At 57.3% G+C, this 15,585-nt stretch overlaps 1 protein-coding gene across 5 annotated transcripts in view; it reads right to left on the reverse strand.

The window, feature by feature from the left end:
- Nucleotides 1–1,870: 1,870 nt before the first annotated feature.
- Nucleotides 1,871–15,585, reverse strand: part of ATP2A3 (ATPase sarcoplasmic/endoplasmic reticulum Ca2+ transporting 3) — a 34,474-nt gene continuing 20,759 nt past the window's right edge. Inside the window, exons 15-22 of one of the 5 annotated variants that reach the window (XM_070560910.1) lie at nucleotides 13,831–14,051; nucleotides 12,724–12,926; nucleotides 12,027–12,112; nucleotides 7,943–8,076; nucleotides 6,934–7,051; nucleotides 6,289–6,406; nucleotides 5,868–5,940; nucleotides 1,871–3,307 (exon numbers count right to left, since the gene is read on the reverse strand). In XM_070560910.1, the coding sequence (XP_070417011.1) occupies nucleotides 3,247–3,307; nucleotides 5,868–5,940; nucleotides 6,289–6,406; nucleotides 6,934–7,051; nucleotides 7,943–8,076; nucleotides 12,027–12,112; nucleotides 12,724–12,926; nucleotides 13,831–14,051 (1,014 nt within the window). In that variant the 3' untranslated portion in view covers nucleotides 1,871–3,246. Of the gene's footprint in view, nucleotides 3,311–5,867; nucleotides 5,941–6,288; nucleotides 6,407–6,933; nucleotides 7,052–7,942; nucleotides 8,266–12,026; nucleotides 12,113–12,723; nucleotides 12,927–13,830; nucleotides 14,052–15,585 lie in introns of those variants that run through there. The other 4 variants (XM_070560909.1, XM_070560912.1, XM_070560911.1 and 1 more) reach the window with 4 other exon arrangements.

Below are 15,585 nucleotides of genomic sequence, written 5' to 3' on the forward strand. Positions count from 1 at the left end.
TTTGCCTTTTCCAAAACATGAAGGTGGCATCATGTGGTTTGAGCTCTTTCTGGGTCTGGCTTTATTTACTTAGCACAAGAATGTTAAGCCTTATCCATGCTGCTGCATATGCAGCATGCTCCTCTTTATTGCTGAGAGTATTCTGCTGTATGCACACGCCACAGCTTGTTCATCCTTCCCCTGCGGATGGACATTTGGGCTGCTTTCATTTTGGGGCTACAATGGATATAGCTGCTACGGACACTGAGGTTCAGGTCTGTGTGGACGTATGTCTTCATTTTCTGTTTTTACTCCTCCATGTCTCCCAGTGCAGCCCCAACAGGATCCCTCCTACCCCTGTGAGGAGTGCAGCATGGGGAGCATAGGCCTGGCCTCTGGAGGGGACAGGGGAGGCTGTGAGCATTTTGGCAGCCGCCATCCCCTAGCCGGTGAGAAGTGTGCCGGGCTTGCCCCGGAATTCCCTCCAGGGCGAGCGGCCGTGAGGTAGGAAACCGCTGTTTACCTTGGCCGCCCCATCTTGGCCTGTAGGGCCCCATGCTGTGGGCCGGACAAGGCTGGACTTGGGCAGGCCCGGGTAGGGGTGGAGGCCAAACAGGCCTGGCCATGAGCCCCAGGGGCTGCTGGGAGCACTGGAGCCCGGTGACCTCCTACTCAAGCCCCCAGGCCCAACTTAGTGCCACACCCTGCCTGCCCACCAGGAGGCCAGCTAGACGGTCAGACTCTCAGAGGGCTTCAGGCCCTTCATCTGTAAACTGGAGCCCTAACCCCTGCCTGTCCCGTCTCCTGGAGCTGGTTGAGGACCCTGGGAGATGAGGGGCAGGAAAAGGTTCTGTGATGTGACAGCTCTTATAGCTGGACCTTGTAGAAGGGACATCCCTCTGCCCATCCCTGGCTCCCACGGTGAGCTGTGTGCCCAAACCTGACGCCCCTCCCCAAATAAAACCTGGGAGCTCCTAAGAGTCGGTCCTGTCTCCTCTGGTCACGACTGGCTTCATGCATGTGTGACCTGCCGACTGCACAGGGCCCTGCGCTCCGAGGCCCTGCACTTGGTTTAGCGCTCTGCTGTCACTGTTAAGAAATTCTTAACTTTTGAACAAAGAGCTCAACATTTTCATTTTGCACTGAACCCCACAAATTATGTGGTTGGTCCCTGGCTCTGGCCCTGTGGGCAGGCCTGAGTCCCCTTCCCAGGGCAGCTGGGGAGAGGATTAGATAGAGGAGCCTCATGAGCAGGTCTTCCCTTCAAAGGAAATGAGATAGGGGGACGTGGCTATTCCATCCCCAGAGCCCTGGCTCCCAGAGGGCAGGGCCACCTGGGCAAGTCAGGAATTCATCTTGGCAGTGTCGCAAAGGCCCCTGGACAAGGTGAGCTGAGGGAAGCCTCAGGACGTGCATTTGAGCTGGGCCTGGAAGGACAAGAGGTGGATGGTATCCTGGGGTTTGAGGAGGGGAGAGACAGGAGCAAGAGAGAAACCTCAGGGAGACACAGGAGCCACAGAACAACCAGGGCTATGGGCCCCTCTGTGGGTGCAAGGGGCCCCTGACATTCAGGCTCTAGGACCCGCCCTGCCCCAGGCCAAGTCAGGAACCCCTCCCAGCCTGTTTCCTCAATGGTGACATGTGAACTGTAATATGCATAACAGGCTTTGAACACATTCACAAACTGTCGAGTGCTGTCCCTCTGAATCAGCACCTCTCCTCAGCCTTGTCTCAGAGGAAGACCATGACCCCTGGCTGGTGATGCGGGAGCCCCGCCTTTGCTCATGTTTCCCGGGATGGGGGTGGGTGCCGGTGGTGGGGCCCAGGCAGACACCAAGTGGGCAGAGGGTGGGACCACTCTCCAGGAAAGCAGACACTGATGGTCCTCCGCTGCCCCAGACATTCAACCTTTATTTCTCTACCAAACTGCACGTCAGCAGGTGGGAACAGGACCCTGCCACCCCCGAGACCTCCCTTCCCCCAGCAGAAAAGCAGCAGAGAATCTCTGTGGGCACGAGGGGTGCCCTCCCCAACTCTGCTCCTCGCACAGGCCCCCTAGAACCTGTGCGAGAGGGGAGTGGGTGGGGGAAGGGGCCACAGAAAGTGAAGCCCATCTGTCTGCAAGATTCTGGGGACCTGGATGGGGACATGAGTCTTGATTTACATATAATCACTTTATACACTGGCTAGGAGGCCGAGGACACAGTCATTTACTCAGTTTTCTTCTATGCCTAGTTAGTTCTTGCCAAAGGGGCAAAAGCTGAGTTATTTCTGTCCAGCAAATGCTCTTTCCTATGATCTGACATGATCCACGTGGACATGAGTTCCTCCAGCAAGGAGGGAGGGAGAGGAAGTGCCCTTGGGTAACTGGCCGTTCTTCGTGGCATCCTTTTGGCTCACAAGTGTATGGGACTGGGGGCAAAGAGTTAGGCCAAGAGTCCAGGGGACTCAGAATCACCCCCCTGTGCAGACCGCGAGATGGCTGCGCACTGGGTCAGGGTGGGAGGCCACAGTGGTCAGAGACCCAAGGATGTTTGGGTACATCCGGTCCCTGCTTGGCAGAGCAAGCAACACTGGGATAGCATGTCTTGTGTGCTTAGGACAGAGAAACCTGAGTTTGGGAGTGCACCGATCTGAGGCAGGCAGGCTGGCTGTCTCCCAGGAAGGGGGTCCATGCTCAGCCCCCCTCCTCCACTCCTCTGTCCCCCTCTGACCCTTCAACTCCCTGCACATATAAACAGAAACAAGCTCAAGCCCTCATGAGCCGACTTTGTGGAAGCAGAGCAGAGTGCGGGGGCTGCCTGACCTTGCTGTGCACAGCTGGGCCCAGATGTTTCTCCCACTATCCCTGGCCAACCAGGCCACAGATCAGGCACTAAAGGAGAGGTCACAGTGGCCCCCAGGAGTCCTCCGTCAGTGCAGAGGCACTGGTCACCAAGAAAATGCCCAGTCTCCCAGCAAGGGGGAGGAGGTTCCAGAATGTGCTTGTGGATCTGGGGGTGGAGGGCTCTGCCTCTCTGGGTCTGCGGCTAGCTCTGGCTTCTGGGCAGGCCCCTTCCAGCTGCAGCTCCTGGGCTGGAGCTTCAGGGGCGAACTCCCCAGGAGAGTCTCAGAGACACAAACTACAGAGCCCCCAGGCAGATGACGGCAAGGACAGAGACCCCAGGCCTGGGCCTGGAGGTGGTTGTTCCGGCCTCAGCAGGGCCCCGTGAGCAAGCGGGCGAGCATGGTGGTGGCGCGGGGAGTGGGGGGGAACGCTGGGCACCATCAGTCTGAGGTACACACGAGAGACTCCACTCTGCTTCCAGCACTCACTTCTGGTCCTTTTCTTCTAGAACAAAAACCGAGAGGATGTTAAGATGTGTGTCCCTTCTGGTCCCTTCCATCCTCCATTTCTTCTAGGACAGCCCCACTCTCCTGCGGCATCACTCAGTCAGCCCCCAGCCCCACTGCATCTCCTCAGCCCCAGGTACCCAGCTGCCACCTGGACACATTCCTCTGGATGTCTTCCAGGCCTCCTTCACTCCACATGTCCCACCAATGCCCCCAGCCCACCCCAATGCATGTTCTTCTCTTGGGTTTCAGTTTGGGGAACCACCGCTCACCATCACAAGGTCCAGAAGCTGGGGTGTCCTTGACTCCTCGCCCATCCCATAAACTCAGGCCTGCTGATTTCACCACCTACATCTCTCAAGCTCATCTCTTCCTCCACTGCCTTCTCTGCCGAGGCCTCAAGGCCTCTCAACTCTGCTCTCAGCCCCATCTGACCTCACCATCACCTTACTACTCCTGGCATCACATTACACACCCAGGTCATCACACCGTTTGATGGTTCCCCGCTGCCCTCAGCATAAACTCCAAGCCCGCCTCATATCCTGGGCCCTCCCAGATCTGTCCCCACTCAGCCTCTCCAGGCCTCCCCTCCCCTTAGCCCAGCCCACAGGCCTCTGCTTGACAGCTGCTCAGCCACACCTGGGGAGAGCCAGGAGGCCCCCCACCTCCCTGGGGCTGACCCAGCATCCACATTTCTCCCCAGGACACATCCCTTGTAAATCATGGGGGAGCCATGAGCATCGGGCCTCAGGAGAACTTCCCTAAAAGGCCACTAGGCTGGCTTGGGAACATAACGCCCCGTCTGGCTTTAGGAGGCCCGAGGGACTGCAGCTACACGGAGCAGAGCCGTCTGGGCTTCCAGCGGGCACACTCCACCCCACCTCTCAGATGTGGCCACAGAGGCCCAGCCTGAGTCCATCCTGTGGGCCCCACAGCTGCTCCTGACAGCAGGGCACCACTTTTCAAGCCAAACCTCTCCGGGACCATGGTCAACATCTCAGGTCAACAGTGGAGGTGGAGGTGGAGGCGTTGCCCAGGACCAGCTCACCCTGGGCTTGGACTCAGTGTCTGCCCCCCAGAGCAGCTCAACACGGCTCCCCAGCCTCCCTGCCTTTATTCTCACCCCCTCCTGTCTGTCCTCCATGGGCACCAGCCCCTCCTACACTTCCACCCTTCTGTGGCTCCCACTGCCCTGAGGAGAATGTCCAGGGTCCTTACCTTGGCCTTCGAGGCCCTTGCCATGTTCCGGCCTCACCTCTCTCCCCTGCATTCCCAGCCCCAGTCCCCCTAGAGATGCCAGGCCATGCTCACCCAGCCCCTCTCCACCAGGTTCCACCCTTCTCTTTCAACCTCAGCTCAAACCCCACCTCTCCTAGAGACCACCCCCAACTCCAGCTCTGCTAGGGGTCTGCTCCCTCTACCCGGGCCTGGAATCCTCTACCGTCCAGCAGCCAGTGCTGGACAGTGGCCAAGACAGGCTTTTCCCCGTTGGCTGAGAAATTGTCTCACTTTTACATTTTCTCAAGAAAATGTGTTGAACCCCTTGGCAGTTACGGTTGCTGAGGAAGACGCTTGAGGATGACAGAGAAGCTGGCCCAGTGGCCACGTCCCCAGGAGGCCTGGCTTTGCAGGTGAGTTACCGTGGCCGCGGCTGGCCAGTGGATCTTCTAGCAGACTACCCCTATATTCCAGCTGGAGCTGGGGATGCCTTGGCTCTCACAGATGGAGTTTTAGGCGACAGACCCATTTCCCCCTCTTCACCTCCCTGGAGTGTCCACAGAGGGTGGACCAGAAAGAACCACGCAGGAGACAGAATGTCTGGTCCAGCTCCCCCCTACCCCACCCACAGGCTCCAAGGGGCCCTGCTGTGGCTGAGCACCCACTTCCACACTCGGGTGAGCCCCCCCACATGTGTCTAGTCACCCTCTGGACAGACCTGTGGTGGGCCAGCTTCTCCAGAGAGAGAAGGCCAACTTTTTCTGGCCTTTTAATAAGAAGAAATATTTGCCGTGCCCTGGAGGGCTGGCCAGTGTGGGAGATGGGGTTCAATTGATTGCCTTGGGCCCTGTGGAATGACAGGCACGTGATCTATTTATAGCACCCCCCCCCCCCCAGGCACCCTCCCTTGGGGCCAGGACACATTCCTGCCAGAGGTGGCCCTCTAGGACCCAGCCACTCCAGTGCAGGCCTCAGCCATTGCTGGGCCTAACCCCAGTCATAGCGCCTGGCCACGGGGCAACTGCCTCCATCAAACTCCCAGGGACCGCAAGTCTCTTGCCCCAGCTTCCTCCCTCTCTTGGCAGCTGTGCCATGAGAACTGAGAATGATGCTGCCTCCCTTGGTCTGGGGAGGTTCAGTCGCCCACCCGCTGAGCACTGCCCGGCAGAGGCAGGCAGAAGGATGCCAGGCCCCAGCCTGCTCTACACGCTGCCCCCTACCCCCAACTCCTGCCATTCTGTCCCCTGCTCCTGGGTTAAGGCAGACTCAGAGATGTGAACTCAGAAACAGAGAACCCTGCTTCCACCCATCCACAAGGTGACACCAAAGAGGCCAACCCGGTGTGGTCTGGGGTCCAGGAGGTGGTCAGCTGCTGCCCACTCCATGCCTGGGAGACTGTCCTGAGAATGCCTGGATAAAGACAGGCCGGATTCAGAGAAGTCAAAGGCCAAGGGCCAGAGAAGAGCACAGCGGGCCTGGCCATGCAGGGCTGGTGGCAAGTGAGGAGAGCGAGGTGGCGTGGCCCGATGCAGTGCTCCCGCTGGCTGCCCAGTGAGCCTGGGGCCCTGACCCCTGCAGCACAAGACCCTGCAGGCACCATGTGTCACGGCTGCCAGAACCCCTTCGTGTCCTCCACTGGGCGATCCAAGAACCCCTCCCTCTGAGGCTGAAGCCTGCATGGCCCCGGGGTGGGGTGGGGGGGGCGGTCCAGAGCAGAGGCAGGCGGGGAGGCGGTCGGGGGTGGGGCCTCGCACTCACCATCCGCGTGGTTCCGGGACAGGTACTTGAGGGCCTCGTCCAGCAGGATGACAGGGAGAGATATCTGGAGCACCACCACCCACTGGCGCCCACTCAGTGGGGTCACCTGGAAAATGAGCTGGAGGGGGCGGACTCGTTAAAGGAAGGACTGGCCAGTGCCCTCCAATCTGCCCGCTTCACATGCCCAGCCACAGCAAGTGCTGCATGAGCATGTCCAGGATGCCCCTCGAGGTCCCACCTCCAGATCTCTGTCCACCTGTTTGCTCTGCCTGAAGTGCCCTCCCGGCCCTCACTCACAGGACCAAATCCCATTGGTCCTGTTGGGAAACGGGAGGGCTTCCACACCGGGAAAGAGCACAGTCTTTCCTCCGGCCCCAGCCTTGGGAGACTCTCCACCTCTTCTTTCCTCCAGTCTGGGCGCTCTCGAAAGAGGGGACACACCTGGAGGACGGTGGCTGGCCCGGGTCTGAGCACTGGCTGCAGGCACTGAGCACCTTCAGACCTCCCCTCCCCCAGTCCTCCAGGTAGTTTCCATCGCAAAGGGGCCCAGAAGGGCCAGTGACCAGCCCAGGGCCTTAAGTCAGAGGATATGGACGCTGTCACCCCAGGAGCCAGCGCAGGGGAGTGGGTGGCACGGCAACTCACAGGCAGGGGCGGCACCAGCAGGATGAGGAAGTGCAGTGCCATGGACATGGCCACGGCCGCCAGCAGCCAGGGGTTCAGCCAGGGCGGCATCCGCAGCAGCGACTGGTTCTCTGAGACGCTGCCAAGGGCACAGGGCACTCACCTCGGGCCAGGATGCAGGCAGGCCCTGCTGTAGGCACCCACCCATCTGCCCACGTGGAGGTGCAAGGGGCGGCCCGAGCCTCAGCATTTCCTTAATTGGGCCTAAGCACTTGAGCCCTTCTGGGAGGCCAGTGCAGCCCGGATGGGTGTGTCACTACTTTCTGCTCAGCCCCCAGGAGCCTCTCCTAGGGCTTGGACCCCATTTCTCTGCCCCTCAGACCCAATTCCTGGCCCTTCTATTTCCTCAGACCCCAATCTTGGCCCCTTTGTCTCCTGATCCCAATTCTGTCCCCCAAGGACTCTCAAAACCTTCTTCTGGACCCTCTGCCCCTCGGACCCCAATCCAGGGCCCTCTGCCCCTCGGACCCCAATCCAGGGCCCTCTGCCCCTCGGACCCCAATCCAGGGCCCTCTGCCCCTCGGACCCCAATCCTGGACCCTCTGCCCCTCGGACCCCAATCCAGGGCCCTCTGCCCCTCGGACCCCAATCCAGGGCCCTCTGCCCCTCCGACCCCAATCCAGGGCCCTCTGCCCCTCGGACCCCAATCCTGGGCCCTCTGCCCCTCGGACCCCAATCCTGGGGCCTCTGCCCCTCGGACCCCAATCCAGGGCCCTCTGCCCCTCGGACCCCAGTCCAGGGCCCTCTGCCCCTCGGACCCCAATCCTGGACACCTCTGCCCCTCGGACCCCAATCCAGGGCCCTCTGCCCCTTGGACCCCGATCCAGGGCCCTCTGCCCCTCGGACCCCGATCCAGGGCCCTCTGCCCCTCAGCCCACAATCCTGGACCCTCTGATCCCAATTCTGGGCCCTGCCTGACCCTCAGCCCCCACCCCTCACCCCAGCTCCAGGCCCCTCTTGCCCAGCCCACCTGTTGAGAGCATTGCACATTTCAATGGTCACCAGCACAGACAAGGCCATGGTTGTGGGGAAGCGTGAGTCGAAGACCTCGCAGTCAATGTTGGCAAAGAGAGGGTTGTCCTCGGAGCACTTCAGGAAGTTCCTCTGAGGGCACCACAGCCGGGTCGGGTGGGGTCGGGGAGAACAGTGGTCAGGGGCGGGGCCGGTGCGTGGGAAGAGGGAAGCCTCACTCCGCCCTCAGCCCACATCTGAGGACTCAGCACAACCAGCAGGCCAAGCACTGCCACAGGGAGGGTCCAGGAAGGGTGCTCACCCAGGATGTGGGCAGAGGGGCTGCACGGGGCCAGGGAGAGAAGCATGTGCATCAGTGGGCAGACTGTTCTGGAGCAACGGTAGGGAGGGACACAGGGAGAGCAGCTGGCATTAGGCTGGGGAGGACGGCATGGGACCCTGGGACCAGGGGCAGGTCCAGGCTTTACCCTGAAGGTGCATGGGGGGCCCTGAGTATCGCAGGGGCAGGGGAGTGGTGGTGATTAACCAAGACCCCTGAATAAGGAAACGCATATGAAAACCAATCAGCAAAATGACACTTGAAGAGAATTCACCTGCAGTGGGGAGAAAATGGAGGCTACACATGCCCCACCCACTATTAATCAAGAAGACCCCATTCACACCTCCCTCCATTTCCGCACTGGAATCGAGCTCGCCCAGCCCTGCTTTACACCTCCGACACGGACTAACAAATTGCCAGCTGCAGGCTTGCTACACAGCTTCTTCATAACTCACAAGGAGCTCTCAGGGCTCGAGAAAGGAAGTGGCCCTCGCCCCAGCAGCCCCAGGGGACAGTTTTCTTCCTGCGCATAAACCTTGCCCACAGAACCTGCTCTGATAAGATGCTGAACTGAGGACATGTGTGAGAGCTTCCGTCTTGCTCTCTTCCACATCATGGGGAGACGTATCAACGCTCATAACCATTAAACAGCTCCGTTCTCCAATAATACAAATCTGTCCTCTGGAGTCGCATCTTTTAAGGTAAGAACACAGAGATCTCTTAAGCTAAGGGTTTAGAAACTGGGGCCACGTGCTTTGAAAATAACCCTCAAAGAGAAACCTATAAAATGACAGGCTGTCTGACCTCCTGTCCAGTAAAAACATCTTTGTTTTCCCACACCGCGTGAATGCCAGTAAGGAGACTGTCAGCCAGAAGGGGTCGCTGGCACTCTCCTCTTCTCTCTCACGCAGGATGAAAAACGCTAGAAGACTATGGCTTGGCTAGATTCCTTAGTTTAACAAAGAAATGGAGAATCTCATCTCATTTAAATCAACAGTGGGATTTTCTCCAAAAACCAAGCTCCAGTATTTGCGGCAAGTCACGTTTTTATTTGGCGCTGAGCACAGAGCAGAGAAAACGTCCTAAACTTGAACCCACCCATGACCAAGGGGACCAAATGCTCCTGTCTGTGCTATCACCATGAGTCCCCACCTCCCAGATCTTAACAGCCTAAGTGTACACGTACACGCACGCACAGACACCCACACACACACACACACAGTGCACACACCTCCCACTCGAGCATGTGCATGCTTAGATTTTCATGCACGTGCACGGGGAAGACAATGTGAACAGAATCATATCAAGAAGTTCCAGCAGATAAACGCCCAGCCCAGGTCAGACCTCCTGGGTTTTGCCAGTGAGCACCTGCCACAAACACATTATGCCCCAGGTCGTGGGTCACAGTACAACCTCCCGCATCGTTTATCAGAAGACGTTCAGGGCTGGGACTTCTCTCTCAAGGGTTCATCAGGAGCCCTAGAGGGGTGGGGGCCTGTTTCTTTGAGTGAAGCCGCTACTCTGCCTACTCCCTCCTCTTTGCCTCCCTTGCTGGTTCTTATTTACCTTATCCTGCAAGGCCCCCTCTGGGTTTCTTTCACTTAATTAACACTTAGTAGCTCTTGCTATGTGGCAGGTGTTGGTCTAAACACTTAACAAGTATTGACTCAGTTAATCCTCTCCATAGCCCTCGGAGGTAGGGACTGTTATGATCCATTTTACAGATGAGGAAACCAACAGAGAGGTTAAGTAGCTTGTCCAAAGTCACACAGCTAGTGTGTGGTGGAACTAGAGAGTGAACCCAGGCAGCCTGGATCCCAGGTCCATGCTCTGCGCTCATAACCACTCTCTGCCCTTTGGCAGCTTCCTCCAGGAATCATAGGGCTCTGGGCTCCTCTCCTGAAATTCCAACCGGAGTTGAAAATTCTACCTCAGGTCTAACCTTGACCACCTGCGAGTCCCAGAGCCACCTGCCGTTTCTCTGCAGAAGCACCTCTCACCTTGAAATGTGACTGCCCATTTCCATGGCTCTCTCCCCTACCAGTCTGTAAGCTCTTTGCAGAGACCACCTGCTCAGTCACTCTCACGGCCCTAGTAATTTGTGCCTGGCACACAGTCGGTGCCTAATACCCATTTCGTGATCAAGTGGATAAATGAGGAAGGGAATGACCCAAGGACAGTTGAGAAGGTGGCACCAAGGGGACTGGGGGCTGAAGGGTAGTGGGCGTGGGGTGTGTGTCTCGCATGACCCGAGGTGCCTGGCTTGGGTGACCAGGCAGGCAGTGGACTCCAGAGAGGATGGAGGAGACGGGCTGTTTGAGGGAAAGCTGATAGATTCTGGACTTGGTGGGTGCAGTGGGCCTGTGGGACATCCCAGAGGAGGTATCCAGCTGGATATATGGGACTTTGCTCAGAAAAAATGTCTGGTTGCTTGGGGGGGGGTCCTTTGGAGATTCAGGGTCCACAGTATAAGGGATGGTACGGAGCGACGCCTGGAAGGAGGCAGCAGCTGGGTGATGAGCACATCCCCACTCTGCACTCCACTGCTCCCACAGCAGCTAACTGAGCAGAGGGGTCCGAGGCTGGGACCTGACCTCTGCCGAGGGCTGGGGACACCAGCCTCTGGCATGAGAGCCTGGGACCACGCTCTGCACTGCAGCCAGAAGGGAGAGCCTCTTGGACTGGAAGGCTGGGGGGTGCCAGGAAAGGGTCCCTGCGCTGCCTCAACCTAGGTGTGACCCTGCAGAACCCCGGAAAGAGCCCTTATGCCACCCTCAGGGTGGGGAGGACTGTGCAGGGAGAAGCCGCTTGATCTACTCCCCTGACGCTCCGGTGGATGAGCAGGAGGCCAGGGTCCCTCCCTTGAGGCAGGCACACCCAGAGGAAGAAAATTCCGCATCTCTGCAGCTCTCGGCTTTAGACGAGAAACCCAGAGCCGGCTTTGCTAGAATCACCGTGAAGACTCTTTCAAGCAAAGGAGATGCACTGGCTGCTCAGAAAGAAGGACAGACTAACAGACAGCAGCTGACGGGTCTCCTGGCTTGCTTCCAGGGCTGTGCTGAGCTAGGCCAGCCCCATGGTGAGCACCTGCCAGCCAGGTGACTTCAAGAGGTCAGTGGGTCCCCTCACCAAAAAACATGTTGGCTATGGGAAGCAAGGGAGCCTGGCAGACTCCTTCCCTCCACTCTTCTTTTCTGAAGAAGATTTGCCCTGAGCTAACATTGGTTGCCAATCTTCCTCTGTTCTGTATGTGAGCCATTGTCGCAGCCTGGCCATGGACAGACAAGTGGGGTAGGTTCGCGCCCGGGAAGTGAACCCGGGCTGCCAAAGGGGAGCATGCTGAACTCAACCCCTAGGCCACTGGGGCCAGCCCCCTCCCTCACTCTTGATCTCCTCAGTTCGACCCTCTGCCTGAACTCCCGTCATTTAGGGGCTCATATCTCCGAGCCCTCAATGTTCGGGGGTTTCCCAAGAAAGGTACTCCTGGGCAGTTATGCCCTTTGGTCGCCCCTAACTAATGACCGGGAGAGGGAAGTAGCTGCTTCCTGGCCCGGGGGCTGGGCTGCCATCTCTAGGTCTCCCATGGCTTTGGTGCCTGGCCCCTTCGTGGTGGATGTCTGTATGTGTGTGTGGGGGTGGGGAGGGACAGTGCTGGCCAACCTCAGGGCTCTACACCCCTTTCCGCTGGAACGCCAGCAACAACCCGGGCTGAGTTCTACCTCAGAAATAACTCTAACAGGCTCCCCGGCCGCCACTTGCTCACCAGCTGGTAGAAGGTGACGTGAGGTCCCTCGGCATCATACAGGAACCACCAGGTGGCGGCAGCCACTGTGGCCAGGCCCACGTACACTGTGGGGAAGAGCAGGGGGAAACCGGCTATGTGGGCAGCTGCGGTTTTCTGGCATCCATTTCTCCCTCCTCATAATGCCCTGTATTTCCATCAGGGAATCACCCTCTCCTTCTCCAAGCCATGTGGTTTGCAGCACCTGCTCTTGGTGCTAGTGGTGCACACTGACGTGGCAGATGCTGATTGCCAACCTCTGGCAACAGTGATTGGCTAGGAGATAAACAGGTGACCCCATTTAGGCCAAGAAAAGGCCTGAGACTTTTATCATACTACTGAGGGAGTAGTATGATAAGAGGCTCTCTCTTCTGCTGAATTTGGGGTTATAATGGAGTGACCATAAGGGCTAGAGCTGCAGCAGCCATTCTGCCACCCCAAGGGGCACTTGCCTAAGAATGGAGCTGAAGCAGAGCCAAAATATGCCAATGATACTGTCTGAGTCCTGGATCCAGCCATGCCTGAGGCATGCGCTAGCCTTTTCAGTTACATGAGCCCACACAGTTTCTTTTGGCATAAGCCAGGCTGAGTCACACCATCTGCAGTTGGCAAGCCTAACTGATAGAAAGGTCTTAGGAAGCTCCTGGAACCCCACTGAGGGCTGGGGCCCTCCACTCACCTCCAATAGCCAGATATCGAAAGAAGAGCCAGCCACTGATGAGGGCCTCGCGAGGGTTCCGGGGCTGCTTCTCCATGATATCCAGGTCTGGGGGGTTGAAGCCCAGGGCCGTGGCGGGTAGGCCATCCGTCACCAGGTTCACCCAGAGCAGCTGCACAGGGATCAGGGCTTCGGGCAGGCCCAGAATTGCCGTGAGGAAGATGCTGGAACCAGAGTTATGGGCTCTAGCCCCCAGAAAACGGAGGGTCCAGCTCCTACTTGCACCCCAAGTCGGGGTCTCCACAGCAGCCCCGCCTCGCTCTGCTAGTTCTGATGTGTGTGCAGGAGTGAGAGGTCTGTGTACATGGCTCTGCCTCCCACTTGGCCACTCCTGTCGCCCCCAGTCCCACCTCTGGAGCCGGACACATCTGCACTAAATTCAGGCCTCTCCTGTTAGGACACAGCTCCTCTTTAGGGCATGCACACACACATGGGGACAGTGCGTGCCCAAGCATACACACATTTGTTCACAGGCATGTGCAAAAACCTAGCACAGGCCACACAATCCCCCAACACAAGCAGACACTGACACGCTTGCTCCAACGAGCAGAGATGCAGGACTCACAGGTGTCCAGGCAAACAGGTGCTCCCCATCCCCACAGGCACCTCTCACATGTGAAGCTAAGTGTGTACACGATCACACACTGGCACAAATCCTCTGCACTTGTGTCCATGCCCAAAAATGCACAAGAGCACACACGCACACGTGTACATACACCTCTCATTCAGGCATGCACACCAGGTGTACACACGAACACATCACTGTCCAAAGGTGGGGAGAGTTTTCCCATCTGGCGTGACTCTGAAAGTGGGAAGAACGTTATGGCTGGAGGGATGTAGGGGACTTTTCAGTCACCTCCTTGGGGACTGGGGTGCACCAGGGCCCCTGGAGAATGATGAGGTGTCCCTGCCCCTGCCCGCCATGAATCAGGACCCTGGGAGGCTCGAGCCAGGGCAGGGTCTGTGTCCTGCCATCCCTGCAGCCCCATCCCAGGAACACGCATTTCCCCCGTCTCAGGGATGCAGAGCTGGTCCAGAGGGCTGGGAGGAGGGAACGCAGGGCCTCACCACACGACCTCGCCGACGTTGGAGGAGATAAGGTAGCGGATGAATTGCTTCATGTTGCTGTAGATGGCCCGGCCCTCCTCCACCGCAGCCACGATGGAGGCAAAGTTGTCGTCTGACAACACCATCTCTGCCGCTGACTTGGCCACAGCTGTGCCGGAGCCCATAGCAATGCCAATCTCTGCTTTCTTCAGAGCCGGGGCATCGTTCACCCCATCCCCAGTCTGGGGGCCAGATTAGGTAGGATCACACCTGAGAAATTTCCCATCTACCTCCCCTCCCTGACCCCCTCAACTCAGCCCATCCCCACGCTCAGGGGATGTCCCCGAAGCAGACAGCTGGACAGAACAAATGGAGAGGTCAAGAGCTTAGAAGTGGCTGGGGACGAGGCTAAGGAGAAGGCAAGGAGTGCAGACAAGGACAAAGTTGGGGAGAAGATCAAGCCTAAGGTCAGAGAAGACGGTGAGTGGGGGACGGGGATGAGGCTGGGCCAACGATGAGGGCGGGGATGGAATTCAGGTTGGATGTGGAGTAGAAGACGAAATTGAGGTTAGGGAAAAGTTAAGGTCAAATCAGGGACAAGGTCAAGGTTGTGGCCCAGGTCAAGCACCACTTAGGTGTTGTAGTCAAGGTGAAGGTTGGGGTCAAGGCGAAGGTCAGGGTCAAGACTGGACTCAGGCTAAAGATTAAAAAATTAGATTAAGGTAGAAGTTAAGTCAAAGGCAGAGGCTGAGTCAAGGTTATGGTCCACATCAGGAGTGACGTCACAGTTGAGGCTGGAGTTGCAGTCAAAGTGAAGATTGGAGGCCAGCTCAAAGTTGAGGTCAACATAAAGTATTCGGTTGGGGGGGTCAAGGTCAACGTCAAGGATCAGGTCAGAGTCCAAGTCAAGACTGGACCCATATTAGGTTGAGCTCAAAGTAAAGAATCAGATTAAGATAGTCAAGATCAAGGTCAGGGATCATGCCGACAGAAGGTCAAAAATAAGGTCAAACACCAGGTTACAGTTGTAGTCAGGTCAAGGTTGGTGCCTAGCTCAGCATCCAGGTCAAGGCTGGGCCACAGGTCAGGATTAAGTTCAAGGTAAAGGACTGGAGAGCAACAGAGGCCAGGACAAAGGTGAGGTCAAGGTCAAGGATCAGATCATCAAGAATGACACAGAACAAAAACTGAGCCCAAACCAAATGTCCATCCAAAAGTGAACAAATAAACAAACTGTGGTATAGTCACACAGGGGATTGCTACTTAACAATAAAAACACAACCATCTACTGATACTGCAACGACAGGGATAAATCTCAGAAGAAAGAAACCAGACACAAAAGAGTAGATGCTCTATGATTCCATTCACAGGAAAATCTAGGACAGGCAAAACCAATCCACAGTGAAAAACAATAGGATGGGCGGTTGCCTGCTGGGGGAGAGGGGCCTGCTGGGGAGGCAGCGGCAGGAGGGAACTTCACGGGTTGATGGTGACGTCCTCTATCTCACCAAGGGCTTGCCTGACATAGGCATGTGCGTTTATCAAAACTCATCAACTGAATGGTACGCTTCAGACTTGTGCGTTTCATGACAAGCAAGTTTTACCTCAAAGAGTAAAAACAGAACCACAAATACTGCTCTCTGGCGTATGCATCCTAAAGTATGTGAGGGTGAAGTGTACTGACGTCTGCAAGGCACTCTGAAGTGCATTTAAGAAAAGGTGGATTAAGGATGGACAGATGGAAAGGCATGCGATAAAGCAAATATAACAAAATGT

This window comes from Equus przewalskii, chromosome 10 (assembly GCF_037783145.1).
Source record: "Equus przewalskii isolate Varuska chromosome 10, EquPr2, whole genome shotgun sequence".
Lineage (NCBI taxonomy): Eukaryota > Metazoa > Chordata > Mammalia > Perissodactyla > Equidae > Equus > Equus przewalskii.